The sequence below is a fragment of the Nomascus leucogenys genome, chromosome 22a, assembly GCF_006542625.1.
Source record: "Nomascus leucogenys isolate Asia chromosome 22a, Asia_NLE_v1, whole genome shotgun sequence".
In the NCBI taxonomy this organism is placed as follows: Eukaryota; Metazoa; Chordata; class Mammalia; order Primates; family Hylobatidae; genus Nomascus; species Nomascus leucogenys.
The window spans coordinates 12,225,310-12,244,518 of NC_044402.1; the positions used below are offsets into that span (position 1 = coordinate 12,225,310).

The 19,209-nt window shown below is 35.4% G+C and overlaps 1 protein-coding gene across 18 annotated transcripts in view; it reads right to left on the reverse strand.

Moving 5' to 3' along the window:
• The window catches only part of UNC79 (unc-79 homolog, NALCN channel complex subunit), a 278,472-nt gene that overhangs the window by 174,108 nt on the left and 85,155 nt on the right, over window positions 1-19,209 (reverse strand). For all 18 annotated transcript variants that reach the window (XM_012497970.2, XM_030803527.1, XM_030803532.1 and 15 more), the window contains 4 exons: window positions 9,440-9,504; window positions 4,860-4,948; window positions 4,189-4,229; window positions 501-529 (listed from right to left, as the gene is read on the reverse strand). In XM_012497970.2, the coding sequence (XP_012353424.2) occupies window positions 501-529; window positions 4,189-4,229; window positions 4,860-4,948; window positions 9,440-9,504 (224 nt within the window). The remainder of the gene's footprint in view (window positions 1-500; window positions 530-4,188; window positions 4,230-4,859; window positions 4,949-9,439; window positions 9,505-19,209) is intronic.

A 19,209-nucleotide genomic window follows, 5' to 3' on the forward strand; every position in this document is an offset into this window, starting at 1 on the left:
AAAAAAACTAAAGGAAATATTAAAGGAAGAATCTTCAGCTACATATATTGTTCAACTTACACATAAATACTTTCCACATACAGTCAGTCTGGATATGTTTTTCACACACCCAAATTGGACTATTTGCACTCCACTTCAAAACAATCCAGATTTCTAGCATACAAGATATATCCTTAACTAAAGTTAAGTACCATAAATTGCAGTATAATTCAAACATTTTTCTAACTGGACTCCTATCCCAGAATTACACATAGGCTTTTATTGCAAATTACTGAACAAAAGCATTGTGCATAAGATGGATGAGCAAAAGCAAAAATAGAAATAGAGACCATTTGGATGTAGCAATCTTGCATGCTAAATTATTTCCTTTTCCCCTCCACAAATGCAATGGCATGCACATACTGGAAACCACGGTGCAGAAATGAGGCAGATGTCAATAAATGAATTTACATACAAACACAATAAATCATGCCCCAACCACACAAATGGTTTGCTCTTACCTTTTTCTGACATATAGCAGATATTTCAGCTGTAAGGGGAAGGCACACAAAATATCAACAAAGAAAGAGAGCCCCTCTAATTTTTATTTAATTAATTAATTTATTTTTTGAGACGGTGTCTCACTCTGTCACTCAGGCTGGAGTGCAATGGCACCATCATAGCCCACCGCAGCCTCTTGAACTCCTTGGCTCAAGTGATCCTCCTGACTTGCCTTCTAAGCAGCTAGGACAACAGGTGTGGGCCTCCATGTCCAGCTAATTTTTTTTTTTTTTTTTTTTGTAGACATGCAGGGGGTCTTACTATGTTTCTCAGGCTGTTCTTCAACTCCTGGCCACAAGCAACCCTCCTGCCTTGATCTCCCTCCCAAAAGGCTAGGATTACAGGTGTGAGCCATCATGCCAGGTCTAGAGCCCATTTTAAATAAGGGCAGCCATGAAGGGGGAATTTTTTAAATCTTAGTAACTCGACCTCTGGACTTGGCCCAAACAGCTTTTCACTTGTCTCATAAATTATCGTCTACTTTTATTGGCTTCTAGTTTCCTCAGAAATCATGAAATAGATCTCTTTTCATCTAGTGGTGTATGTTTAGTGAGGTTAAAAACATCTGCACACTGCTACTCTTACAAGTAATTTAATCTTTTCAGACATGACTTAGAAATCAAATCTTGTTAAAGCCAAACAACTTTAATCTTATTTCTCCATTTTACAGAGGACAAAACTGAGAACCACTGTGGTTAGGTAAATTCTTCAAGATCACACAAGCTATCAATGGTAGGGGCAGACCTTGAGTTCAAGTCTCCAAATTCCCCATTTACTGTTCTTTCCATTATACCATGACACTGGGTTGATGTGATATATTTACAGCATCATCATCAGATTATTTGCAATATCAAAACTGTAGAAAAAATTACTAACTTGGACTACCTAGATTTAAATTATCAACTTATACCATTCTTAACGTATGTGTGTAAAACCAGCTGTAAGGTTATTTAAGAGAAAGCAATTTTCAAACCCACGGGTAGACCAGTTGGAGCAAGACTGTCAAATTACTGCCTACATACGGGATTGACCTTAATGAATGGATAAGAATTATTTTTAGTGGGCACATCAATTATTTCCATGAAAACTGGTGCTGGAGAATATTTGAAAATAAATTTTCCAAGAATTGGCTAATATGTACTCTGAAATAGTATGTACTCAAAAAATGAACTAACACCTTATTTATAGTATAGTCTATGTTACAATTTATTTAAAAGATCAAAGGTAAATGTCTCCCAAACCCTGTCTGGTAATCTTAAACTAGTGGATGAAAAAGCAATAAAATTTACAACTCATGTTTAAAAACTAGTTTTGTATAATTAATGGTTATTTGACAGTTTGATATCCTAGAGTTTATCTTAAATCATGTGAGGTTAGTGTCACATGTCTAGATAAGTAATGAAAAGTTATTGCCAATTTTCCTCTAAAGATGAATATCACTGGAGATGACAACCAGAACTCAGCAACATATTTAAAAAGTATTTTATAACTTCTATTTTATAACTTGACTATGGCTTTTACCTCAGAGCACTGGATGATCACTAATTAAGTAGCCTAATTTAAAGGAAAAAAAGTTACATTTACCCATATAAGCCCAAATCCTTTTACAGGTTTTTTGTTGTTGTTGTTTTGGGTTTTTTCTTTTTTTTTTAAGACGGAGTCTCGCTCTGCCGCCCAGGCTGGAGTGCAGTGGCGCGATCTCAGCTCACTGCCAGCTCCGCATCCCGGGTTCACGCCATTCTCCTGCCTTAGCCTCCTGAGTAGCTGGGACTACAGGTGCCCGCCGCCATGTCCGGCTAATTTTTTGTATTTTTAGTAGTGACAGGGTTTCACCGTGTTAGCCAAGATGGTCTCGATTTCCTGACCTTGTGATCCGCCCACCTTGGCCTCCCAAAGTGCTGGGATTACAGGCGTGAGCCACTGCGCCCGGCCTGTTTTTGTTTTTTTTAAGACAAGGCCTTTCTCTGTCGCCTAGGCTGGAATGCAGTGGCATGATCACGGCTCACTGCAGCCTCAACCTCCTGGGCTCAAATGATCCTCCCACATTAGACTCTCAAGTAGCTGGGACTACAGGCATGTGCCACCATGCCTGGCTAAATTGTTTTTCCTCTCCCGCCCTCCTAAATTTTTTGTTTATTTGTTTGTATTTTTAGTAGAGACAGAGTTTCACCATGTTGCCCAGGTCGGTCTCAAACTCCTAGGCTCAAGCCATCAGCCTGCCTCCACTTCCCAAAGTACTGGGATTACAGGCATGAGCCATTGCGGCTGACTTACAGATATTTTATGTAAATTTTCAAAATGTGCCTTTGAAGGATAAAGAGGCTGATATTATTGCTCCATTTTACAGAGGGGAGCACTAAATTAACTTCTCCCTTAAGGTTGAGAATCTAATATAAATAATCTAATATGAAAAGTGAGACTACAAAAAGTGTAATTATCAACCAAAGGCCTTCAATTAAAAAAAAAAAGTTCACAGAATTTAGTTTGCATAAGGTTTTCCTTGAAATAGGCCTTTCACATGAATCCTTTTATTTTCTTTTTATTTTCCAAGAATCGAATGGAGTGAGGATATTTTGAGCTACTCACATATGAATTCATAGTTTATTCATGGACAGCTTGATTTTTCACAATAATAAGACTTTCATGGTTCATTCTTTTTTTTTTTTGAGATGGAGTCTCACTCTGTCACCCAGGCTAGAGTGCAGTGGCGCGATCTCGGCTCACTGCAACCTCTGCCTCCCAGGTTCAAGTGATTCTCCTGCCTCAGCCTCCTGAGTAGCTGGGATTACAGGCAGGTGCCACCATGCCTGGCTAATTTTTTTATATTTTTAGTAGAGATGGGGTTTCACCATGTTAGCTAGGATGGGAATCCATTTATTTTCTACATCTGAAGTCATATACCATCGAGTTCTTCCTGTGCCCCGATCTCTACTCAAACTTAGTATGCCTGCAGCTCTTTCCACCTTTCATCTTTCCTCTCTGTTTGTCAGTACTTTTCCTTGTCATTTTAGCCTCCAGTGACATGGCTGGAATAGCTGCTTCTCCCACATGTGGAGAAATGCTCTGTCTGGAATCTACCAACTTATAGGGCAGAGCTTTGAGAACTCTGACAAACTACAAGAAGCATTGCAATCTTGTCTTTCCATTGAGATGGGTTAGATATACTTTATCCCCATTTTACTGATGAGGAAACTGAGCCTCAGAGAAATTCAATGATTTCCCCCCCACAACACGGTACTAGTAATAGTAGCAGGGAAAAGGCCAATTATTCATTTCTCTCCCAGCTGGTGTTCCTTATTCTTTTTCTTCTCCTTGATAAGACCCGGTGCAGCAACTTATCACTGACAACAGCTGTTACAGATACAGAAAATCCCTGAAGACATAATTTGGCAGGGCTTTAGTCGTATGGAATCCTAATTCCAATATCTACCCTTAATTTTGGTAGGGATGATACTACTTCCCTCATTATTAAATGTGTGGGTACATCATAAATCAGGCATTGATATTATGCTTCATATCAATGAATATTCATAGAATACAATACTTTGGTGACTGTCTTTGTAAAATAAAATAGTACAAAAGGAGATAAAGCAACTATGTCATTAGTCATGATTACTCATTCTTCATCCTTTCCTAAGTAAACCATACCTTGTGGCAGAAGAACATCAATCAGCCACTCACTGTGGTCCCTATTGAAAAAAACAAAATTCATTTTTGAGCTTCATTGAAATGTTCTTCCACATGAATGTTTATAAGCTGCACACTATTGCTGAAAGGCTTTTAATAGAAAGGAAGTTTAATTAAGAGCACTATCATAATAAACTCTTAAAATGTCTAATGCATTCCAGCTAAATTATAAATTATAGGCACTTCATCATATTCAGTTATCTTTAAATGATACTTTCCAGATGCTAATTAAGCCAACCAAAATACTGCATGATCTGTACAAAGCTGAGTGTGATTCTGTGAAACAAACAAGCAAAAAGAACCCATATAATTTGTATGTCATGTTTGGAAACCACAGTTTTCTTTTACATCTGTTTTTCTCTGTGGCCTTTTTAACAGGGTTACTCCAAAATTGGAGCTGATTTATTAAGTGGAATTGCCTTCTTCTCATGTCACATAGAGAGAAATATTGCAACTTTTCAAAGCTGTAATGTTCCCAATGAAAGTTTGCTATATGTTAAATATCAGAATAATCAACCTTTAAAAATCAGAGAGGCTAGTGAGAAACTTTAACAATGTAACTAAGTCCAAATATTTTTCTTATCTTCTTATTGTTGCCCTATTTCCTTTTTTTTAAGAACTCTTATACCTACCCTGCAATCCTCTCGCTGCATTCTTCACAGAGATACAACGGGGGTGGTTTATCACCCAATGCTACTGACAGGGAAGGGTCTATACACATCTGAAACACATGAAAAGACAGAATGAACTCTCCTGTTCCTGGGTATCACATTCCCTATATTCTAAGCACAAATGCTTCAATAATGACAGATTTTCCAAAAGCAAGGTGGAATAAATATTTTTAGTAAAACCCTTTTTACCGATAAATGTTTCTCCCTGCACTAGCTGATGAGTATACCCTGAGGATTTAAATGTGGCTGCCGTGGTTTTTCATTTCTCCTGTTAACTTGCAATTCAAGTAATAAATAGTGTCAAGAAATTCACTCTTATTCCACAAAGATCCAAAATATCATCTTGTTCAATTGCTGCTCAAATTGGCGGTATATTACTCACAATAATTCCTTCTTTGAAGTGGTAAACAGCAGTAGTCTCTCAGGAAAAGGAAAATATATTATTAAGATTTCAGAATCATAACTGATATCAAAATGCTAGTGGTAGGGAACTTTGCTTCTTAAGGCATAACTTATTCAAAAAAGTTGGCATTAAATCTAACATTGAGTGGTTCACTTCTCTTACTCTGGAATCTTAGTTCTGTATCAATCATCCAACCTTTCTTTTTCATGTGTTTTTTTTTTTTTCCTACACATGACCTACAATTTGTTTGCCCTTGCTGGGACTGGTTGATATGGCTGGGTTTCACTAGCCTAAGCACAGAGATGCAAAGTGTTAATTTCACAGCTGATCATTGGAATATTTCAATATCTGGATCTTTTAAATCAAATGAACAAAAAATCTAGATAACTAACTGCATTTTGTACTTTGCATAAATTTAAATTTCTATAATTTACCAAAGCCATTTTGAATTCTGTTTCTACCCTTGAAAAAATAATCAACTCATGTGCTAGCTGAGTAAGCAGTGAAGATGCCTAATACACAAATTTTTCTGGAACTACACTCTTTTTTTAGTTGTTCTCACAAATTTGAAGGGGGGAAATCACCCAAACTTATAACCCAAACAGCCTGTAATTCAAAGTGAAAACTCAGATATTTCAATGATTGAGGAATCTAGTTAGAATTGCTCAATTTACCATCAACATTTGTAAACTATATATTCCCTGATGACAAAGGCTCAGAGTGAAAATTTTCCTCATATAAGTTTCATGCTTCCTTAGATGTAATAAGTAACTACTTTGGGGTGTGTTAAATCAGAGATTGGCAAACTTTTTTTGTAAATATTTTAGGCTTTGTGGGACTCAGTCTCTGTCACAACTACTCAATTCTGCTGTTAGAGCATGAAAGCAGCCATAGACAATACGTAAGAAAATTAACATAGCTGTGTTCTAATAAAACTTTATTTACAAAAACTGGCAGAAGGCCAGATTTGGCTCTGGGCCATAGTTTGCCAGAACCTGCCTTAGATAATTATCTGGGCTTCAAAGTATTTCATAAAGTGGACTTCAAGTAGAACCAAGTAAAACCAAAAGCAGAGTATGATATAAACTTTAAGTTCAAGCATATTTTCATATTTAATCCTATTACAACTCTTGGCTTTTGCCTAAAAAGTACTTTTTTGCAGCCTATTAAAACAAAAATAGATGATATTTTTCTATTTGGTATATCATTCTTGCTTAGCAGTACAGCTCACTGTCACAGAGATATTAGGCTTTTGGTGAGGATTAATCAATTTTCCCCAAATCTTTCCCATGCCCCCCATGTGGAGCTCCTCTTACATATTATATAAGTTATTCTACCCTCTTTTTTAGTGAGTCATTGATACCTCTCCCAGGTAAAGATACTTTTTCATTCCACTCAAAAGGAGAAGCTCCTAGGATGCTAAAACTATAAATAATCATTAGAGATTAGCCAGTCAACCTCTGACTTTTTAAATAACTTACTTAGCATGACCTATCAGATCTGTAGTTGGTCTAATGAGTTTTGTTCTAGTCTGAACAGGTTGGTTTACATCCACACTAATGTGTTCATATCTGTGTGTCACATTAATAAGTGGATTTTTTTTGTTTATAAATATGACATATGCCCAATGTAGAGGCTTTGGAAAACCGAGAAAGGGAAAAAAGAAAATTCAATTAACACATTAACCCTCCATCTTGATGCAATCCATAGTAACATTCTGATAAGTATTACTGATTGTTTTTCACCATGAATATATATAACCTTTAAACTTTTTAAAACTTTTAAACATCATACTATAAAATTGCATAACTTTATGCTTAACATTATTTTGTAAGCGTTTGGATGTTGGATACCCTTGACTTGCATGTCATGTGGTGATGATGTGGATTGGGCGGTCTCACACTGTAAAGGAAGAGCGATACTGAGCCAGACCTATTGTAGTGGAAAAACGGCCCCAGCACAGGAAGTCTTCATGAGAATGCTACCTTTCTGCAAAGTGTAGAATGAAAATAGAAAAGGAGGGTCTTTAAGGAAACTGGAGTACAGAAAGTAAGATTTGGGGGATATGAAAATGTCTTGGGACTAGAAAGAGGTGGTGTTGGCAAACATTGTAAATACACTAAATGCCACTGAATTATTCACTTTAAAATAATTCATTGTTTATTATGTGAATTTCGCCTCCATTTTTATAAAATGATAGAAAGTGGATGGTTTGACTTATCATGGCTGACTCACTTCAGGAAGAAAAGTGAGGCCAACTCAGTGGAATGGACTGGGCTGTTTGCCTAGAAAAGAAGTAGAAAATCTAATTCATGATGCTTTGTGTGAGTAGGAGGCCAGAAAGCATTACTAACCAGCATATCAGAGGACTCCTGAGAATGCAGTCTGACATAAAATCAAGGAAAAATAACTGCAGAAACCAGACAGAAAGGATCCCCTTCCTGTTGATGTCTGGGTGACCCAAAAGAAGGAGCTATAACTTAGGCAGGAGGAAGAAAAGAAGGATAATAAGAAGGAACCATGGAAGTCTCATCATTGTGAAAAATCAAGCTGAACTATATGAATGAACTATAAATTCACATGTAAGTAGCTCAAAATATCCTCACTCCAAAGAAGAGCACCTCTGAATCCCAAATGTCTATTGAAGGTCAATAGTGGGGTGCACACAGTAGAATGGGAGGGGCCTACACTTCCATTGTGTGGGTCATCATTACCTGCTCTTTTTTTTTTTTTTTTTTGAGATGGAGTCTCGCTCTGTTGCCCAGGCTGGAGTGCAGTGGGGCGATCTCGTCTCACTGCAACCTCCACCTCCCTGGTTCAAGCAATTCCCCTCCCTCAGCCTACCGAGTAGCTGGGATTACAGGCGCACACCACCATGCCCAGCTAATTTTTATTGTACTTTTAGTAGAGACGGGGTTTCACCATGTTGGTCAGACTGGGCTCAAACTTCTGACCTCAGGCAATCCACCCGCCTCAGCCTCTGACAGTGCTGGGATTACAGGCTTGAGCCACCAGACCCAGCCAGTTACCTGCTCTTAATATCAATCCATTCAATTTGCCTTCAACAAAAGCAGAGATTAAAAATAATAATACAAGGCCATCCTTTGTTAGTATAAATGTATCTAGACGACAGTGTTATTATTGGCACTCCTCTGCCACTTTTGGTTCATGAAACACATTTTTGGTTTCTTTTATATTTATTGGATCTTATTTCACCTTTCCTACTTTGTTTCTATAAAGAGATGGTGTTAGTTTTCTATCAGTATTTGGTTTTCTACAGGCTATCTATAAAACAAAAGAAGCAAACCCGCAGGACACCTGGTTCTCCAAAGTAACTGTGAACTCTGATAACTTCAGGTAACTCCTACTCCTCATAATATAAAAATTATACCTTGCAAATCCAGACACAGGTTCATCCAGCCAAATATTTTATATCCAATAAATATATCATAAATAATTTTCTTAAAAGGTGTGATTATTTTTCTTCACATTCAACTTTCAAGATTCAGGGTTATAATAGGACAGAACCAATTTGGTGTGGTAGAAGGACAATAAGGTTAGGAGTCCAGATACCTGGTTCTGTCTCCAGTTCTGTTGCTAAATGACAACCTTAGGAAAATGCCTTGACTCTGTAAACCACTGTTTCCTTACCTTTAATGTAACTTTCCATGTATATGCTGTCCAGACACCTTTCAGTCATTTCACTTATACTTGTAATATGAGCTAAAAATTAACGATTTTATCTTCTTGTCCTACCACTCCTGAATTTGCATAAGCACTCATGATTTGTAGCATACACATGAAAACAGAGAGAAAATACATTTCCCTGAGTTCATTAGCTGAAATAGAAACCAGTTAAGGACCATGTAAGCATTTTACTAGGATCCTTCTGATAGATAATTAGCTCAGTGCTACATAGCACTTGGCTACGAACACATAGGCAAAACTGCAGACAACGCTATTCATTGCTCTCTCTTGATCAGTCTGCCAAAGTACAATCAGATTGAATATGGTGGTACTTGGAATTACTACAGAGCACATGCCTCTGCTTTACAGAGAAGGATGCAATCTACTCCACTTCATTCAGCAATTTGACCACTGACAATACCGTATGGCACCAGGTCTAATAAAACAGTACCTTCACAGCTGGTTTGTTAATTGCATTGTGGCATTCAATGTGCTGGCAGTGGATGGGATTCCAAGCTGTAAAGTAAAGCACAGCTGATGAATACTTCTCATTGAAATTATTTATGCCCTAGTAAAAACAGATCCTTTACTATTTTCTTTTTTCTAAATAGAACCATCATCAGAAAGCTTCCTAACAGAATCATCTTTTTAATCTATAAAAAATTTAAAAGACAAGCAAAGATATGCAACTCCATCCATTTTCCTAGGATAAGAGATAAGCCAGTATAAGATGGCATGTACAGTACCACAATGGTATGCCTTTAATAAGTTTTCAAAGGTTTTTACAACCATGGTTTCACTTGATCCTCCAACAACTCTGTAGGGTAGGTACAGCAGATTATTAATCTCATTTCATATAAGAATAAATTAAAGTTATCAAGGTTAAGTAGCTTGGTATGGTCACAGAGTTAGTAAATGATAAGCTAGGACTAGAACCTATATCTCCTGGTGCTTGACATTCTGCTATTTTCATGATAGTATATTATGCTAAACATCCTAGATTGTTGGCACCAGTAAGCATTTTAAATTGGTAACAATTGAAATGAATAGTAAGGCGTCCTCTACCATTCCACTTCCTATCCCATCCCCATCAAACATGGAGACTGGAAAGATGAATTTCTTGCCCAAATGAAATGCATCTCTCTCTTACACGTGACCCACCTACTAAACCTCTGCTAGTCTGCTAATACCCAATTAAACCTCTGCTAGTCTGCTAATACCCAACTCCTAAGCTTAGTATACACACAGAATGAGGAAAAGAACCAAGTGACCTGTAATAAGTCAGACTGATAATCACAACCAGTAGTTATCATCTGGATGATTCTGTAGCCCAAAGCACTTAGCTAACAATATTCCATCATTAAAAACATGTAAGAGGTTTATATGCTTGAGAGTAGGACATTTTTCTAAAGTGCCATATTTTAAACTCAAAGGACTATGTTGGCCTATTCTTAATATGTGGGAATTTGCAGATGAGAAGATATTATTACTTAGTTACATATTCAATTATAATTCAAAAATATATATTATTAATGATCCGAGCTAATTTATGTTCCAAACACTTTAGAAAATTTTCTACCTAGGAGCTTCCCAGCTTCAAACTTTCTATCTCATTGTTAGACCATGTATAAGATTATGTGTCTAGTTGGGGATTCAGGGAAATATAGTTACCAGAACCACTGACATTTAAAAATATATGACAGGTCTATTTATTTGAAAAGCAGACAAGAAATACAGACCAGAGACCACTACTATAATAAGATAGTATCATTTTGATCATATTTTTAGAGCACAACAAAGAAGAAACGAATGAGTACATGAACAGATTGATGAAGAAATAATTTGGGTATAGGCGCTTCATAACTATGAGATTAGTTTCCCATATATGGTAAAGTCAAGCTGAATATAAAGAGTTGCAACAAGTTTTCTTGTACAATTAGAGTAACATAGAGGAAAAAGCTGCCTTTAACCAGTACATGAATTGCAAAAACATGGAACATGTGCTGCATTCTTCTGATCCCAAACTCATGACAGACATCACTAATCCATTACAGCATTCCTTCCTGCTGAGTCCAGAACTGGCCTTAGGATCCTTCTTATCATTGTGCTCCAAGAAGTCACCACTAATCAAAACAAAATTGGCACACAAGATAAAATCTGCTAACCATCTCCAAATCAGTGTATTATGAGAATGTTTGCAGATTGCTTTACAGAAGTTCATGATACGGGAAGAATAATATTCAAAACATATAACAATTCCTATGGCACAGGCAAACAAATTGAAGTGTGCACCAGCCACAGTAATTAGGGCTCTAAAGACTTCTATTCTGCCAGAAATAAATGCTTTTTTTGTGGATAATGGAGATATCCAGGAGGTCCTACTGCTTTAATTTTGCATTCCATTTTTACTGAGTGTTGCTGTGTTAAGAACAGGTTGTAGGATAATCAATTGAAGTTCATAAAAGCCACATTGGATTTAAACTTACTAGAACAATGATCTTAAGTTTTGCTATGTATCAAAAATCAACTGTCAAGATTTTAAAAATATGATGTCTGGAACCAATGTTAGATCTTCTGAATCAAAATGTTTGAGGATAGAACACAGGTATTTCTAATTGGGAAAAGCACTACAATTGATTTTGATATAAGGACAATCAGCATATCTTATCTTGTGGCAAATATAGTCATAATAGATCACCATTCAAAAATAATAACAAAAAACATAGCGTAAAATCACAGCAGAAAAGAATTATCCTTTCAACTATGATAGAAAAATTGGTATTAGACTTGCCTTCCCACCATAAACAACTAGAAAACTAAAAAATATATGTTTGAAACACTATTTTCAGAAACTGGTCTCCAAGTAGTACAGGACAGTGATCCTTGAGAGAAGAGAAATAATGCAGTGAGCCCCACAATCGCCCTGGCTTTCTTCCTGACAGTAATTTCCAGACCTTGGCCCTAGAAGGGGAAAGATAAGCAGAGTAGTATGGTCTTGTTTTTAGTTGAGGGGACAAAAACTGGAGTTTAGAGAGGCCAGGTGGCTGAAATTTGCTGAATAGAGTATGAAGGAAGAGGGAACTATGCAAAGAAAGAGATGCAGAAATCTAAATAGGAGTCCTTTTGAGTCTTTGGCTTTATACTAAGTAAAATGTATGTAAGGTAAAACTCCATGAGGCTGGATAGAGAAAAACTGTGAGGGTTCTGTGAGCTAAACGATTCCTAGAGCTTGTACAGGGCTGGAAGATATTCAAGGTCCAACCAGTCAGTGTAGAGGGAAATCACTAAATACTTGGAGCAATCATAGAAACTTTAGGAGGGTCATATCTTAGTAATAGGGCTAAACTAACATTAGAGAAAAAGTTACTCTAGGCTCACTCTAACAAAACCTAAGAATAGCCTTGAAATGGTCAGACTAATCCACAAGTAACTTGATTGCCAAAACAAACTTCAACATACTGCAATGGAAGACAGCAAAATTCAGACACTCAATAATTTAACAATCATGAAATCCAGCATCTAGTCAAAATTATTTGATATTTGAAAAGGGGGTAAAATGTCACTCATAACCAGGGGGAAAACAGATCAGCAGAAACAAACCCAGAAATTGTGGAGATGAAGTAGTTGGCAAAGAAGAACTTTAAAATAGTTATCATAAACGTTGGCAAAGGAAAGCATGAAGACGGGCATAATGAGGATAGAGATACAAGATATAATTTAAAAATTAAATGTGACTTTAAAAATCAGAAATACAACTTGAAAAACTCACTGAATGGGCTTAATAGAAGAATAGACAATGCAGAAGAAAAAATCAGTGAATTAGGAGACATAACAAAACTACCCAAACTGAAATAATGGAAGAAAAATAGAGATACAGTGAACTGTGGGAAAATTTCAGGCAGTTTTACCTTACATATATTTTACTTAGTATAAAGCCACATTTTTATGATTGCTCCAAGTACATGTGATTTAAAGCACAAAAGAAATAAAAGGGGGAAATATTTGAAGAGACAATGGCTAAAAATGTTCAAGTCTGATGAAAACAATCCACAAATCCAAGAAGCTCAATGAATCCTAGGCAAGATAAAAGCAAAGAAAATAACACCAAAATTCATTATAAACAAATTGATGAAAACCAATAAGGAGAAAATCTTAAAAGCAGCCAGGAGGGAAAAAAAAGACACGTTACTTACAGGGGAACAAAGATAAGAATGATCGCTGATTTCTCGTCAGAAACAATGCAAGCCAGAAGACAATGGAACGACATCTTTAATAGGCTGAAAGAAAAAAACTGTCAACCTAGAATTCTATACCCTGTGAAAATATCCTTCAAAAATGAGTATGAAATAAAGACTATTTGAAGACAAACACAAAATAAGAGAATTCATTTCCAGCTGAGCTCCACTACAAGAAATGTTAAAGGAAGTTTTTCAGGCTAAAGGAAAATGATACCAGATAGTAGCTCAAATTTACACAAAGGCACAAAGAGTGTTGGACATGGTAAGTATGCTGAATAACTACAGAAGGCTTTTTTACTCATATTAATATGTTGTTAAAAGATGTTTGATTATTTAAAACAAAAAATAATAATAATGAATAGAGGCTAATAATATATACAGAAGTAAGATGTTTGGTAACAATAACAAAAAGGATAGGAGGGGTAAAATTAAAATATAAAAAGGCCTTACATTATATGTAAACTGATATAATTTGAGGTAGACTGTGAAGTTAAAAGTGCATATTATAAACCCAAGAGCAATTTTTTAAAGGTGGTATAGCTAACAATACAATACAGAACTAAAATGTAACACTAAAAATAATTAATTCAAAAAAGGCAAGATATCAAAAAGAAAAAAAAGGAACAGATGGGACAAATATAAAACAAGTGTAACATGATAGACTTCAGTCATACAAGTGTATCATGATAGGCTTCAATTCATACCAGAAATTACATTAAATGCCAATGGTCTAAACAATAATTTTACTAACGTAAATGGTCTAAAAGGCAAAGATTGTGAAATAGGATTTAAGTTTTTTAAAACCTATGGCCCAATTATATGCTCCCTGTGAAAAACATATCTAAAATATAAAGGCTCAGATAAGCTAGAAGTAAACAGAAAAAGTTATATTATGCAATTATGGCATAATTATTATACCATAATTGAAATTATAAGAAAGCTGGAGTGTCTATACTAATATCAGAGAAATAGATTTCAGAACAAAGAATATTACCAGAAAAACCAAGGCAATTTTACAGTGATGAAAGGGTCAATTAACCCAGAAAACATAAAAACCATAAATATTTGTACCCTTAGTAAGGTGAGAGAATTGAAAGAAGCATAACTGAGGTTGTAAATTTCCATAATCCTCTCTCAGTAACTGATAAAACAAGCAGACAGAAAATCAGCAAATATATAAGACTTGAAAACACTCTCAAACAACTTAACCTAATTTATAATGTTAGAAATCTCCACTCAACCACTGTGGAATACACATTGTTTTAAAGTACACATGCAACATTTATCAAGATAGATATTCCAGTCCATAAAATAAGTCTCAAAAATTTAGATGGAGCTACATCATACAGTATATTCTCTAGCCACAATAGAATTAAACTAGAAACCAATAACACAAAAGTATCTGAAAAATTACCAAATATTTACACATTAAAAAGCACACTTCTAAACAATCCATGAATGAAAGAAGAAACTTTAGAAAATATCCTGTACTGAAATACAATAAAAGCATACCATATATAATGAATTTCTGGGAAGCAACTAAAGCAATGATTAAATGGAAATTTATAGCTAAAAATTATTATATAAGAAAATATTAACGATCTGAAATAAAAGGTTTATGCATCTACCTTAAGAAGATAGAAAAAGAACAAAACTCAGTAGATGGAAGAAAACAATAAAGAAACAGAAATCAATGAAATTGAAATCAGAAAATCAATAGATAAAATCAATAAAATAAAAAACTGGTTCTTTGAAAAGTCCCAAAAAATTGATAAGCCCCAGCATCCTGATGGACAAAAAAAAAATTGAAAATTCATGAATTACCAATATCAGGAATGAAAGGTAGAACATTACTACAGATCCTACAGACATGCTAATAAATTTGAAAACTTGGATGAGATGCTCACATTCCTTAAAAGGCAGAAATAACTCACTATAACTCAATAAAAGTAAAAAAAAAAAACCATAACTATTAAAATTACATTTACAACATAAAACATTTCCCTAAAAGAAACCCCAAGTCCATGTGGCTTCACCAGTAAATTCTACTAATCATTGAAAGAATAAATAATACAGATCTTACATAAACTCTTTCAGAAATTAGAAGAGAAAAAAACATTTTCCAACTCATTTCATGAGGTCAGTGTTACTCTGTAAATGGAACCAGATGAAGACATTATAATTAAATAAAACAAAACAATATCTCTCATAAATGTAGGAACCTGAACACTTAACTTAGAAAATTAAATCTTGGCCGGGCGCAGTGGCTCACGCTTGTAATCCCAGCACTTTGGGAGGCCGAGGCGGGTGGATCATGAGGTCAGGAGATCAAGACCACAGTGAAACCCCGTCTCTACTAAAAATACAAAAAAATTAGCTGGGCGTGGTGGCGGGCGCCTGTAGTCCCAGCTACTCGGAGAGGCTGAGGCAGGAGAATGGCGTGAACCCAGGAGGCGGAGCTTGCAGTGAGCCAAGATTGCGCCACTGCACTCCAGCCTGGGCAACACAGCGAGACTCCATCTCAAAAAAAAAAAAAAAAAAAAGTAAGAAAATTAAATCTAGCAATATAATACAGCATGACAAGATGAGTTCATCCCAAGAATGCAAGATTGCATTTCACACACACACACACACACACACACACACACTCACATATACATATGGACCAAATGGAAATTCTAGAAGTGAAAAATATAATGGGGCAGAATTTGGAGAATGTTGGTCAAAGGCTACAAAACTTTAGAAAGAAAAGATATATAATAACCGAAATTAAAAACATAATTAGGAGGCTAAAGAATTTGAGAACAGGAAGACATGTCAGAAAAAGATTCAGTGTGAAGCACAGAAAAATGAAATGGTGGGGGACGGGGAATACAAAAAATAGGCATAAAAGGCATAACGTTGCCAAGAAAATCAATGTAATTTACCATATTAACAGAATGAAGGGAAGAAATCATATAATCATCTCAATAGAAAGAGAAAATGCATGTGACCAAAACTGACATTCATGATTAAAGCTCTCAGTAAACTAAGAACAGACAGTAATTTCCTCAATCTGGTAAAAAAAAAAAAAAAAACTATGAAAAACCTACAGCTAACATAATAATTTAATGGTGAAAGCTCAAATACTCTCCCCAAAGATTGGGAGAAAGAACAAGGACATCCACTCTCAGCACTTCTATTCAAGTGGAGATATTAAGCAGTGCAAAAAAAAAAAAAGAGAAGGATAGAAAGGAAAAAAGGGAGAAAGGAAAGAAGGGGAAGAAAGAGAGAAAAGGAAAAGAGGAGAAAAAGAAAGAGAAAAGAAGGGAGGAAAGATGGAAGGGAGGGATGGAGAAAGGGAGAGAGGAGTGGAGAGAGGGGAGGAAGGAAGGAAGGAAGGAAAGAAGGAAGGAAGGAAGGGAGGGAGGGAGGGAGGGAGGGAAGGAAGGAAGGAAAAAAGAAAGGCATACAAACTAGAAAGAAAAGAAAAAATAAAAATTATTTGCAGAGAGCATAATCAGGTATACAGAAAATCTTAAGAAACTTATAAAAAAGCCACAAAAACTAAGAAGTGAATTTAGCAAGGTTGCAGGGTATTTGTAGAGTACCAATAAACAAGTATAATATTAAAATCTTTAAACACTATTTATAATAGCATATAAAATCATAAAATATTTAGGAGCACCTTTAACAAAATATAAGATCTGTACACTAAAAACTAGCAAATATTGTTGAAAGAAATTAAAGAAGACCTAAATAAATGGATAAATATACCATGTTCATGGATGAGAAGACTCAGTATTGTTAAGATGTCAATTCTCCCCAAATTAAACTATATAGTCAATGTAATCTCATTCAAAAATCCAAGCAGAGGTCAGATGCAATGGCTCACACCTGTAATCCTAGCACTTTGGGAGGCTGAGGCAGGCAGATCACCCTGAGGTCAGGAGTTTGAGACCAGCCTGGCTAATATGGTGAAACCTCATCTCTACTAAAAATACAAAAATTAACCAGGCATAGTTGCACATGCCTGTAATCCCAGCCTCTCAGGAGGCTGAGGCAGGAGAATCACTTGAACCGGAGAGGCAGAGGTTGCAGTGAGCTGAGATCATGCCACTGCACTCCAGCCTGGGCAACAGAATAAGACTCCATCCCCCACTCCCCCAAAAAACAATATCCAAGCAGATTGTTTTGTAGAAATTACAAACTGATACTAAAATTTATATGAAAATGCAAAGGTACTAAAATAGCCCAAAAAATTCTTTAAAAGAACAAATCTGGAGTAATTACACTACATAATTTTATGTATTAAAATAGCCCATAAAATTTTTAAAAGAGCAAATCTAGAGGATTTATACTACATGATTCTAAAATACACTATAAAGCTACAGTAATCAAGATTACATCATATTGGTGTAAGGATAGACAACAAAACAAAATAGAGAGTTTAGAAATAGACACATACACATATGGTTAATTACTATTCAACAAAAGGGTCAAGGTAATTCAATATGGAAAAGATACTCTTTTCAACAAATTGAACTGAAACAACTGGATATCCTTAAAGGAAAAACAAATCCAACCCTTACCTCTCGCTATATACAAAAATTGATTCCAAATAGATCATATACTTAAATGTAAAATCTTAAACTATGTAACTTCTAGAAGCATAGAATTTCTTTACAACCTTAGGAGAGAACAAAAAAAGGACCACAAAAGAAAAAAAAAGATAAATTTCAATTAATTTATCAAAATTAAAATCTCCTTCTCTTTGAAATACCTGAACAGGGAAGCCCCTGAATGAGAGAGTATATTCACATTATGTTGACAAAGGTCTTATATTTTGAACATACAATATAATAAGATAATAAAATAAACACCCCAATTTAAAAATGAGCAAAAAGTTCATTGGTAACTTCAAATATACACACAAAGGGTAAGCAAACCTGAGAAGGTAAGAATATAGAGGGAAAGATAAATATATGAAATTAGTGGTTACAGTAGCCACAGAGCACAAACAATGAAAATCTGACCTAAAAATTATACCCTTTCCCCAGAAGCAAAATTAAGTTCTCTCTGAAGGTATCCATCATACTAAGTCTCAAATTAGCTTTATGGTTTTTATATCTATTGTCTTGAACACAATAAAAAACAACCACACAAACAAGAAGACAAGAAAACAAAAGAAACAACAGACAAAAGAATCAGAATCTCCAGGGATCCAGAACACTGAGTCATCAGAAACAGATTTTAAAATAACTATGCTTAATATGTTCTATAAAGTAGAAGATAAGAGAATATCATCAAAGAACTGGAAATACACACACACACACACACACACACACTCTCACATATACATATGGACAAATGGAAATTCTAGAAGTGAAAAATATAATGGGGGGTAGAATTTGGGGAATATTGGTCAAAGGCTACAAAACTTTAGAAAGAAAAGATATATAATAACCAAAATTAAAAATATAATTAGGAGGCTAAAGAATTTGAGAACAGGAAGACATGTCAGAAAAAGATTCAGTGTGAAGCACAGAAAGATGAAATGGTGGGGGACGGGGAATACAAAAAATATGCATAAAAGGATGTATGAGAGAAAAGTCTAACATAAATACCATTAGAATTCCAGAAAGAGGGATGAGAATGTGTCAGAAGCCACTTTTGAAGAGATAAGGAAACTTCCAGTTACAACCATAATAAAAAGCTGGTATTGAACTTATCTTTCCACTGGACAAACTGGTTTCAGACGTTGGGCATAGACACAGCACAGGGTTGCTCTCTTTTTTAAAAAGTAAAGCATACAAGTTAAGTTCTACATTCACCTTGGCTTTCTGCCTGGTGATATTTCCAAACTGCGGCATAGAAAAATGGAACTCAGTAAGAAATCAGCATTTTTGGTGGGTAGAAGAAACAGATTTTCAGTGGGTACAGAAATCAAAATAAAGAAATGCTAAGGCGGATGGAATTTGTGAGTAAAGGTAGAGAACAGAGG